Source organism: Amblyraja radiata, chromosome 19 (assembly GCF_010909765.2).
Source record: "Amblyraja radiata isolate CabotCenter1 chromosome 19, sAmbRad1.1.pri, whole genome shotgun sequence".
Lineage (NCBI taxonomy): Eukaryota > Metazoa > Chordata > Chondrichthyes > Rajiformes > Rajidae > Amblyraja > Amblyraja radiata.
Window position 1 is genome coordinate 22301975 of NC_045974.1, and position 12112 is coordinate 22314086.

The 12112-nt window shown below is 44.6% G+C and overlaps 1 protein-coding gene across 2 annotated transcripts in view; it reads right to left on the reverse strand.

Annotated features, from left to right (window-relative positions):
- zdhhc17 (zinc finger DHHC-type palmitoyltransferase 17) overlaps window positions 1–11042 on the reverse strand; it is an 81469-nt gene extending 70427 nt beyond the window's left edge. The window contains exon 1 of one of the 2 annotated variants that reach the window (XM_033037976.1): window positions 10906–11042. In XM_033037976.1, the coding sequence (XP_032893867.1) occupies window positions 10906–10971 (66 nt within the window). In that variant the 5' untranslated portion in view covers window positions 10972–11042. The remainder of the gene's footprint in view (window positions 1–10905) is intronic. The other variant, XM_033037975.1, reaches the window with a different exon arrangement.
- Between the last annotated feature and the right edge of the window lie 1070 nt (window positions 11043–12112).

Genomic DNA, 12112 nt, shown 5'->3' on the forward strand with positions numbered 1-12112 from the left:
GAAAAAGGTCTTGTTGACAGATGAGACGTAGATTAACTTAGACGAAGAGAGAAAGAACTGCCCAAGATCCAAAGCATACCACCTCATCTATGAAACACGGTGGTGAGGGTGTTATGGCCTGGGCATGTATGGCTGCTGAAGGTACTGGCTTGCTTATCTTAATTGATGATACAACTGCTCATGGTAGTAGCATAACAAATCCTGAAGTGTATAGACACATACTATCTGTTCAAGTTCAAACAAATGCCTCAAAACTCATTGGCCGGCAGTTCAATCTACAGCAAGACAATTTGATTCCCATCCAGGGCTCGAAATTAACAGTTGCCCAGGTGCCAATGGCCACCTAAAGTCCCGCCGGGCAACCTAAAAGCCATGTCATTTTGCCCGGCTTGGCAAGCACCCGGGACACCTGTCGTTCAAATCTGAGCGGGCCCCCCTCTCTATCTCTCTGTCATTCTCCGTCTCTGCCCACCATCCGTATCTAGGCCGCTGGGTCTCCACTCTCCAGCCGCTCCTCATCCGCCGGCACGTCAGGCCGCTTTGCACATGCACACAACCACGGCCAGCACATTAGTTGCCCTGCACATGCGCACTGCCACGGAAACAGGTCGGCGCTAGGCACTTTCAGCATCCCTTTGCATTGTGGGAGATCTGGCCGCCATTACTGACCGGTCGCCGCCTCGCCGCGACCGCTGAAAACCAACGCAGAATCACTCCCTGGAGCTGGAGTAACTCCCTGGAGTAACTCTTGCTTCTTGGTTTCCTGGTCCTCCAAAAATATTCCAAATGGAATTTAAACTGGAGGTAGTGGAGGATCCACCACCAAACTCTGAACAATAACAGCCTATTGCACTTTATCTGTTTATTTATTGTGTATATATATATGGTCTATGGTATATAGACACACTGAATTTTATCTCCTGATCTGTATTATGTTTACAAATTCTGTTGTGCTGCACCAAGCAAGACTTTCATTGTCCTATCTGGGACACATGACAATAAAACTCTCTTCACTCTTGACTTGGACTTAAGCAAAAAAGGGTTCTTGGGGGGGAAAAAGAGCTAACTTAAATTTAGTTGCGTCTGGTTGGGTAACTATGGTAGGATGAAGACTATTCCATGCTTTAATTATGCGGGGGAACTCCATGGAGCAGCCAGCATCTCTGGATAGAAGAAATTGGGTGACGTTTCTGGTAGAGACCCTTCTTTAGACTCCCTCTGGTTTTAGTGTTTTTAGTTTAATTTAAAGATACAGCATGGAAACAGGCGCTTCGGCCCAGCGAGTTCACGCCGACCACTCATCACCTGTACACTAGTTCTATCCCACACATTAGCGACGTAAGTCAAGAGTCAAGAGGGTTGTTTTCTCTCATGTCCCAGTTAGAACAATGAAATCCTTAGTTGCAGCAGCACAACAGAACATGTAAACATAGTACTCTAAACAATGTTATAAACAAGAAAACAAAACAGTGTATATTTATATATGAATATATAACCATATAAATATATATATTTGTGTCTGTGTGTATAATTTACATACACACACACACACAATTTCCCTCCTGGGATTAATGAAGTTCTATCATATTGTATCGTGTGTGTAGGAAGGAACTGCAGATGCTGGTTTAAACTGAAGATAGACACAAAAAGCTGGAGCAACTCAACAGGTCAGACAGAATCTCTGGACAAAAGGAAAATATTACGTTTTGGGTTGGGTCTGAAAAAGGTTCCTGCACACCTTTGGTATGTGGAAGGAAACAAGAGCACCTGGAGAAAACCCATGCGATCAAATGGGAAAGGAGCAAACTCCATACAGATAGCACACATATTCAGGATCAATTCCGGGTCTCTGGCACTTTTAGGCAGCAACTTTATGGCCAACGTACTGCCCCATAGTCTTGAACTGAATTAAAACATACAGTAGCTGTAAAGGGGGACATAGCGTCACTTAGAGATTTAAGACTAAAAATGGAAAGTTTCTATTTTTTTAGTAAACAAAGTTATCAACGTATAATTTTTTTGTGTGTTGGAAAACAAAATATAGTGGCACAGCTGGTAGACTTGCTGCCTCACACTCCAGAGATTTGTGTTCGATCCTGTCCTCGGGCACTGTCTGTGTTGAATTTGCACATTCTCCCTTCAAGCCTGTGGGTTTCCTCCCACATCCCAAAGACGCATTGGCTTTGTAGGTTAACTTGTCTCTGTAAAATTAAAATTGCCCCTAATATGTAGGGAGTGGGTGAGGAAAGTGGGATAACAGAACTTGTGTGAATGGGTGGAGGACAAAAAAGCTGGAGAAAATCAGCGGGTGAGGCAGCATCTACGGAGCGAAGGAATAGGTGACGTTTCGGGTCGAGACCCTTCTTCAGACTGATGTCGGGGGAGAGGGCAGGAAAAAGGAAGGAAGAGGTGGAGACAGTAGGCTGTGGGAGAGCTGGGAATGGGAGGGGAAGGAGGGAGAAAGCATGGACTACCTGAAATTAGAGTAGCCAATGTTCATCCCGCTGGGGTGTATACAACCCAAGCGAAATATGAAGTTCTTTTCCACCAATTTACGGTGGGCATCACTCTGGCCATAGAGGAGGCCCAGGACAGAAAGGTCGGATTCGGAATGGGATGTGGAGTTGAAGTGCTGAGCCACCGGGAGATCAGGTTGGTTATTGCGAACTGAGCGGAGGTGTTGTGCGAAGCGATCGCCAAGCCTACGCTTGGTCTCACCGAGGTTGATCATACGCATTACTGTATTATAATTTTGCTGCATGTCATTGTGGTATATATCATGTCTTGATTGGTGAATATGTTTAGTTTGTGACTTTATTGAAGCAGAAATAATATGTCAATGTTTCATTGAGCATAATTCCAACTGGTAACTACGCACTTCGTCCGAGCACATTATCGCACGCGTCATGTAAGCCGTCTTAAATGACCACCTAAACTGTCATTTGACAACCTAAAAAGCTGCCTAGGTTGCCCGGCTGGAAACAGAGAAAAAAAGTTGTCAGAGCCCTGCCATCATACTGCTAAAGCAACAAAGGAGTTTTTCAAAGGTATAAAATGGTCAATTCATGAGTGGCCAAGTCAATCACACGATCTGAGCCCAATTGAGCATGCCTTTTATATGCTGAAGAGAAAACTGAAGTGGACTAGCCCCCAAAACAAGCATAAGCTAAAGATGGCTGCAATACAGGCCTGGCAGAGCATCACCAGAGAAGACACCCAGCAATTGGTGATGTCCATGAATCGCAGACTTCAAGCAGTCATTGCATGCAAAGGATACAAAATACTAAACTTGACTACTTTCATTTACATGACATTGCCATGTCCCAAACATTATGGTGCCCTGAAATGGGGGGGACTATGTATAAACACTGCTGTAATTTCTACATGGTGAAACCAAAATGTATAAAAATGGCCTTTAATAAAATCTGAGAATGTGTACTTTAACCACATGTGATTTTTTTTCTATTACAAATCTCAAATTGTGGAATAAGAGGCAAATAAATAAATGATGGGTCTTTGTCCCAAACATTATGGTAGGCACTGTATAAACCTTGGAAGAGACAGAGTGCTGTGGAGGCACAGTGGCGCAGCGGTAAAGTTGCTGCTTTACAGCGCCAGGGACTCAGGTTCGATCCTGATTATGGGTGTTGTCTGCACAGAGTTTGTACATTTTTCCTGTGACGGCGTGGGTTTTCTCTGGGTGCACTGGTTTCCAAAGACATAACAGGTTTGTAGGTTAATTGGCTTTAGCAAAAATTGTGATTGCCCCTAGTTTGTAGAATTGTGCCAGTATACGGTAGTGATCGTTGTTTGGTGCAGACGTGATGGGCTGAAGGGCCTGTTTCCACGCTGTATCTCTAAAGTCACAGTAGGTCAGACAGAATGCCAAGAGAACAAAGCTATATACCTCCTCCAATTACTAATGAATACCATGAAATATTTTATTATCAACTTAAAAAACTTTAGAAATGTATGGTAGAATTTACATAAAGTTATATTTCTGTAAATCAGGTCATTAGTAACCCAGGAGCCCATGTAGTTCCAAGCGCTGATGTTACAGGCCAACGTCAAACCATCCCAGCAAAATGCAACACATTTCAGAGAATGACAACATAGTCAAAGCTCTCATAATGCTACATCAACATGTTTCATCTTGATTCGCAGATGACAGCCTTTATTCTACATTGCAGCTTCACAGTGTAGTAACATGTGGAATTATTATCAATGTGTGCCACATTTTGTCCTTCCAGATATAGACTGGTTTCAATCCAGTGGAGCAGCCAGGCAAAGTTAAGACCCAACATTGTTAACAACATTAGACTCTGGTACTTAAGTATGATTGTACCTATGTACAGTAAGATCTTTTACTGAACTGTATGCAAAAAAGGAATTTCACTGTACTTAGGTACATGTGACAATAATGTACCAATGAACCATTGTAACTACGATTTCTACAAATGCTAAGCACACTGAATCCTAACTAACACCCCCAGCATTCACTTTCTCTGTCATCAGCACATCGTAGCTTCAATGTGAATTGTGCTCAGCATTTGTCAATGATACACACCTGTAAATTACCAAGATTTCTTCAACAGTAATTTCCAAATCTCTGTTAACCATGACATGAATAATCAAGGCCACCAGGTGCATGAAAAGGCATCTTCCATAAAGACCCTTATCAAGTCAAGGTAGAAATATTTGACTATTCCTCCTTCATTGCTGGCTTTAAGTCAAGAACACTTAACAGCACTCTTTTCCAGGAAATAATTCAAATCAGTGTTATTCATATCTAAAGTGGGAACAAGAGCTTTTGTTGCACCTGGGACTATCCAGTTTGAAGTCAACAAAGGAGTGGTTAACAGATAAGCAATCGAGCAATTTGCACCAACAATATAATCTCCTGAATGTGTAGGAAGGAACTGCAGATGCTGGTTAACACCGAAGATAGGCACAAAATGCTGGAGTAACTCAGCGGGACAGACATCATCTCTGGAGAGAAGGAATGGGTGACGTTTCAGTGAGTCTAAAAAAAGGGTCTTGATCCGAAACATCACCCATTCTTTCTCACCAGAGATGCAGCCTGTCACCCGCTGAGTTACTCCAGCATTTTGTGTCTAATCTCATGAATGATAGCTGTGAAATTGGAGTTCTGTAAATCTTGTAGAACTTTAAAAACAACTCACCACTGGTAACAAAGACATTCAGAAGAGGAAATCTGGCTTAGAATGAATGGGCAAATCAGTTTAGCATGAGCATTGTGGCTGACAAACTTTTGGAATGTGCACAAGGCGAAATGGTGGATTAGTGCATTGATGATGAATAGAAAACAGAAATTATTAATTAATAATCTTGTCATAAAGGAACAAGATCATAATATAATAAAACTTTAAGTATGAAATATATTTTCAATTTAAACAAAGGTTTAAGAAAGAATTGTGGAAATTTACATAAAAGTCTAAGAGGACAGCCAACAGCTATTATTTGACAAATTAATGTGTACTTATTAATCAATATACATTCTTTTAAAGCACAAAAACACAACAGGAAAAGTTGTTCTGCAATGGATTGCAGATAGAGTCATAGTGTGGAAATAGGCCCATCGGCCCAACTTGCCCACACCAGCCAACAATTTCCCAGCTACACTTGTCCCACCTGCCTGCGCTTGGTCCATGTCCCTCCAAACCTGTCCTATCCATGTACCTGTCTAACTGTTTCTTAATTGATGGGATAGTCCCAGCCTCAACTAACTCCTCCGGCCGCTTGTTCCATACACCCACCACCCTTTGTGTGAAAAAGTTTCGCCTCGGATTCCTGTAAAATCTTTTCCCCTTCACCTTGAACCTATGTCCTCTGGTTCTCGATTCCCCTACTCTGGGCAAGAGACTCTGTGCATCTACCCGATCTATCCCTCTCATGATTTTGTACACCTCTATAAGATCAACCCTCATCCTCCTGCACTCCAGGGATTAGAGATCCAGCCTACTCAACCTCTCCCTGCAGCTCACACCCTGTAGTCCTGGCAACATCCTCATAAATGTAATTTATAGTACAGGTAGTATTAAATCTAAAGCAAAGACTTGGGGAAAGGCTGCCCCAAAAATGAGGGGCACTTTAGAACTCAAAGGGTGAGCAGAAAATTGATAAAGGGAAACACAATAAGCGAGTAAACTAATGAGACATAAACAGATTGTAAGAGCTTCCATGGGCATGCAGAAATGACAAACAGCAGCAAACACACGGGTTACAGAGATGGGATTATTTATGATGCATAATAAATAAATGGCAGAGGAATGAAATGTATATTTAGTATCTGACTTCACAGAAATAAAAAAACTTCCAGAAATGATAGATAACTGAGGATCAAGTGAAAATGAGATGGTAAAAGAGACGATTCCAGACGAAATACCATAAGGTACGTTTTCAATGCTGAAAATCACTCTGCAGATAATATCTGCTCTGGTTAGCATCCTGCAAAAATTCTGTAAAGTCTGGAATTGTTCCTGCCGATTAGAGTATCAAATATGACCTCTGTATTTAAGAAAGTATGTTGAGAGAATACAAGGAACAACCAAGCTTTTCGTAGAAAATGTTAGCAAGGAAAATGCTGGAATTTCCAAAAAGGAGATGATACAAGATACTGAGAAGGTAGCATATTTAAACAGTACAGTACAGCACAGAACTAGGCCCTTCAGCCCACAATGTATGTGCTGAACATGCTAAATTCAACTAATACCCCTGCCTGCATGATCCATATCCCTCCATTCCCTGCATACCCATGTACCTATCTAAAAGCCTCCTAAACCCCCCAATCCTATCTACTTCCGCCACCACTCCTGGCAGCGCATTCCACGCACCAACTAACTTCTGTTTAAAGAAAACTTATCTCGCACATCTCCTTTAAACTTTGCTCCTCTCACCTTAAAGCCATGCCCTCTAGTCTTTCACATTTCTACATTGGGGAAAGGTTTCTAATTGCTGACTCTATCTATGCCTCTCGTAATTTTATATACTTCCAGCAAGTCCCTCAGATCAATTGATTACGAGTCAATATGGGTTTAGGTAAAGGATATCAAATTTGACTGATCTTTTGGAAGGCTTTGAAAGATCTTCGTGGGCCGGATGGCCTACTCCTGCACCTATTTTTCTATGCTTCCTGTGAAACAAATGCTTTGGCTCACCATGTCCATGCGGTACTTATCAATATCAACACCGTAGGTCTATAGCCTTCTCTGCCTTGGCAATTCATGTATGTTGGCACCACCTCCTCAAATACCACTTTCTAGCTTAATTTTAACTCCCCTTCCCATTCCCTTAATGAACATTCTGTCCATTGCAAGCAATTGAAAGGCCAGAGAGGCTGCGTGATAAATGTTTTGATATTTAATTCAAATCAGAGTAAGATAAGAGCCAATTTAGAAAATTCCCCTACAAATGCAGTATCATTTTGAGTCTTGTACCAAAAAAGGGGAGATCTTTTAAAAAGGAGAGATTTGTTCGATTAAAATTGTAAATTGTTCCTAGTGTGTAAGATAGTGCTAGTGTACGGGGTCATCGCTGGTCGGCCCGGACTTGGTGGTCCACGTTCTATCTTTAACATCTAAGGTAGACTGCTTTAAAGTCCAATTTCTGAACCGATTCATTGTGTAATTTGGGTTTGTTTCAGACAACTCTCAAAGAGATAACTTCAGTAACAGTTTTCAATGCAGATCAAAAGTCTGCAAGAAAACAATGTTTCCAGCACAGCCCTTCAATGCCATATACAGATGACAACGTAGTGAAAGAGACAACTTGGCTGAGGGCCTGATAGGAGTGCTTTGATTTCATATTGCTGATGGCCACTATTTCAAAGTTTATTTTTGCTTTCTCTTTTGACTGGGCAGTTTTGCACTAAAGGTTGTTGTGTTCCCACCACACTTCAATCCATTGGTAATTAAAATAGACGGTGGCAAATGCTGGACATAAGAAGACGTAAGAAGAACCGGGGCTCTTACCTTCCGGCCCTCAATGTCACTGCAAAAAGGGTGAATGTTGCCGGGAGAATGACGACGGTTCACGGGACGACCGGATGGAGGTGACGGCTGCAACAGGCCTTTATGGCCAGCTGCAGCTGGGACTTTGAAAATGGAGCCAAAACCTGGTGACTCTTGCATATGGACTCAGTGGGCTGTTTCTATGCAATCTGTACTTAACTGGGGATTTTACTTATGTGTGGCAATAACCTTACTGAACTGGGTGCTAAAAAATAATTTCACTCCAACTTGGTACATGTGATAATAAAGAACCATTGAACCAATGATAGACAAGATGATTCAAGGACAATAATTATCAATGGCTGATCACTATTTATCCCTTTCCAATTTGCCTAGGTTCAAACGAGGAGAGCTACAGTTGTCCACCATAGCTTCTTCCATGTTTAACTAAAATTCACTTATGTTCACCTAATGGCACAGTTGTTCTGAGATTTGGACTTCATGGGCAAGACCATCAGACACAGGAGCAGAATTAGGTGATTTGGCCCATTCGACTACGGCTGATCTATTTTTCCCTCTCAGCCCCATTCTGCTGCCTCCTCCCAGTAACCTTTTACTAAACCCACTTCCTAATCAAGAACCTGGTAATCTCTACTTTTTCCAATGACATGGCTTCCACAGCCGTCTGTGGCAATGAATTCCACAGATTCACCGCCTTCTGGCTGAAGATATTCTTCCCATCTCCTTTTTAAACCAAGGACGGTTTAATAAACATTGGCCCTGTCAATGAGCCCACAACCAGTATTTAAGTTTTAAAAACAATGCTTTGCACACCAATTGATTTCACCAAGGAAGGTTATCATGGGAGTTACACAAACTCCGTATTTCACAAACTCTGTATTACATCATTGATGTCTTGCATCACCTTCAATTATACCAAATTAAACTGACTGTCAGCCAAGAATCAAATACCAGTTTAAGTTGTCCCACAGGATCTGCATAAGAGTTTATTAGTATGACCGAATCTGCCAGTAATTTCACAATATATTCTCCAGAATCCATTTCAAATTTAATCTGCACAAATTTCAGAGGGCAGGCAAACAACACTTTCATCTAACAATTTCAAGTTTTCTTTTGGTGAATTTTGCAATACAATCTAAGAAACAGAATTTAAGATTAAGATACGAGGGAAATAAATTGTCTCACATTCTTATCAGTACAATTACTGTTCATCATATTCTGTCAAAACTTGAATACATTAAAGTACAGTTAACAGTCTGGAATCTTTCAACATACTTATTTCCAAATGGAGAGTACATCACATGCAAAATGTTAAGCAAGCATTATCACAAGTTGTAAAGGAATTAATATAATTCAAAAACAACTTTCGCTGGAAAGAACACAACGCAGGGAGTGTATGAAAGAACTGCAGATGCTGTATTAAATCGAAGGTAGACACAAAATGCTGGAGTAACTCAGCGGGACAGGCAGCATCTCTGGAGAGAAGGAATGGGTGACGTGTCGTGTCGAGACCCTTTCTCAGACTCACCGAAACGTCACCCATTCCTTCTCTCCAGAGATGCTGCCTGTCCCGCTGAGTTACTTCAGCATTTTGTGTTTACAAAGCAGGGAGTGTCAGGTTGAGAGCATGTTGGGAAGCATGTCACGGTGGTAATGGGAATCTGAAACTCACTGAGACTTGTTCGTTCACCAGTCAGCTTTCTTATTTTAACACAACACTTGGGAACCGTCTTGAAAATATGTGGCTGTTTCTTCATTGTCACTACATCAAAATCCTAGATGCCCGGACAAACAGCACCTTTGGAGTGCCTCCAGCAGAAGGGGGCTGTAGGGAATGAGGGAGCAGGGGAGGGTGAAGGAGGGATGTGGGAGAGGGTGTGTGGTGTGGAAGAGGAGGGAGGATGTGTGAGGGAGGGGGGCAGTAGATGAGGTGGTTGCAGGATGAGGAGTAGGAGGGGATGAGGGGGGAGGAAAGAGAGGGCATGATGGAGAGGAGTAACAGGGAGGGGGGTGAGAGGATGGGAAGGGGAGGGGAGAGGATGGGAAGGGGAGGGATGAGAATGGAGGGAGTGGGGGGGGTGGAAGGAGGGGATGAGGAGGAAAGGCGATATGGGAGAGTGCAAGTGGTGTGGAAGGGGTGGGGATGTGGGTGAGGAGGAGGACAGGTGATGGGGAGGATGGAGGATGAGGGGCAGAGGGGATGAGGGGGGAGGAAAGAGAGGGCATGATGAAGGGGAATGACAGAGTGGGGCGATGAAAGAATGCGGGGAAGCGATGGAGGGGGGGGATGAGGAGAAGGGGGGGTGAGGAGAAGGGGGGGGGGGTGAGGAGAAGGGGGGGGGTGAGGGATGAGGGGGGGTGAGGGATGAGGGGGATGGGGAGGGGGGATGGGGAGGGAGGATGAGGACTGAGGGATGAGGAGGGGGATGTGGATGGAGGGGGTGATGGGGAGAGAGGAGGGGGGGATGGGTGGGAGAGGGGGGGTGTGAGGGGAGGGAGGATGGGGGTTGGGGGATTAGGAGGGAGGTGGGAGAGGGTGAGGGAGGAGGGGGGGGGAATGAAGGGGGGGGAATGAAGGGGGGGGATGAAGGGGGGGGATGAAGAGGGGGGATGAGGAGGGGGGATGAGGAGGGAGGAGGGGGGGGGTGGAGGGAGGGATGAGGAGGGAAGAGGGGGATGAGTAGGGAGGGAGGGGTGAGAAGTGGGGGAATGAGAAGGGGGGGAGGGTAATGAAGGATGGAGGAAGAGAGGGAATGATGGAGGTGTAATTAAGGAGTAAACCCGCCCCAACGGGAGGTCGGCTCATAAAGGATGGGGCGGGCTCCGTCGCCCCTCTCCCTCCGAATCTGGCCGCCCAGCCCCCTCCTTCTACACAGTGCACGGTGCACGGTGCGGCTACGGGGGCCGCGCTCACCTCGGTGTGCAGCAACGGGCCGCAGCCCGCCTCCTTGTCCAGCTCCTCCCGGTGACGCTCCGCCATCTTCAGCCGCCGCGCTGCATTGTGGGCCGCGGGGAGGCTCCGGCCGCCGCACTCCAGGCGCGACCAGTCCATCCCCGAGCCCCGGCAACATCGATCCACGCCGGCACGCACAGTCGATCCCCGCCAGCTCGATCGGCTGCGTTGCCAGGTTTGACGCCTTCATGTGGGAAAGGGGGAGGGCAGAGAAGATTGACGAGGATGTTGCCAGGACTCGAGGGCGTGAGCTTATGGGGAGAGGTTGGGCAGGCTGCAACTTTGTTCCTTGGAGCGCAGGAGGATGATGGGGTTGAACTGATAGAGGAATAGACAGGGTAAATAATGCACAGTCTTATACCCAGGGTAGGGCAATCTAGAACAAGGTGAGAGGGCAATGGGTATTTGGAATGATGCTTCAATGGTTCTTTATTATCACGTGTGCAGACATATAGTGAAATAATTTTGTTTCCATCCAGTTCAGTAAAGTATTGGTGCTTTAGGGGGATAACTGAGGCCGGTACTGAATACACGTGTACAGGTACATGGATCGGAAAGGTGTAGACTCAGAGGGATATGGCCCAATTGTGGGTGAATCGGACTAGATTAGACGGGGCATTTTGGTCAGCATGGACGAGTTAGGCTGAAGGGCCTGTTTAAGTGCAATATTTTGCTTTTGGTGTAATGATTTCCAAATGCGTACCTGTTTTGATTCTATCGTTCATATATCAGTCAATTGTTAAATTATCACGAGCCATAGGTCACAATATTGAAGGCCAGGAACAAGCTAAACAAGTCCTGTAGCCGGCATCAGAATACAGAGTAATACTGCTTGTAAACAGGCCTTACAGCCCATCAAGTCTGCACTGACCTCGCACCCTTACCCTCGACCTGTTTTATTCTGCCAACCTTCCCCTTGCCAACGCCCTCACAAAAGAGGCATTAAAGACTCTTTTGGATGGGCACATTTATATGCAGGGCATGGATCACGTGTAGGCAGAGGACATTAGTTTTACTTGGCATCATGTTTGGCACGAACATTGTGGGCCAAAGAGCCTATTCCGCTGATGTACTGTTCTATGACACAAAGTACTGGAGTAACTCAGCGGGCCAGGTAACATCTCTAGAGAACATTGCAGGTAACATTTCGGGTCGAGATCCTTCTTCA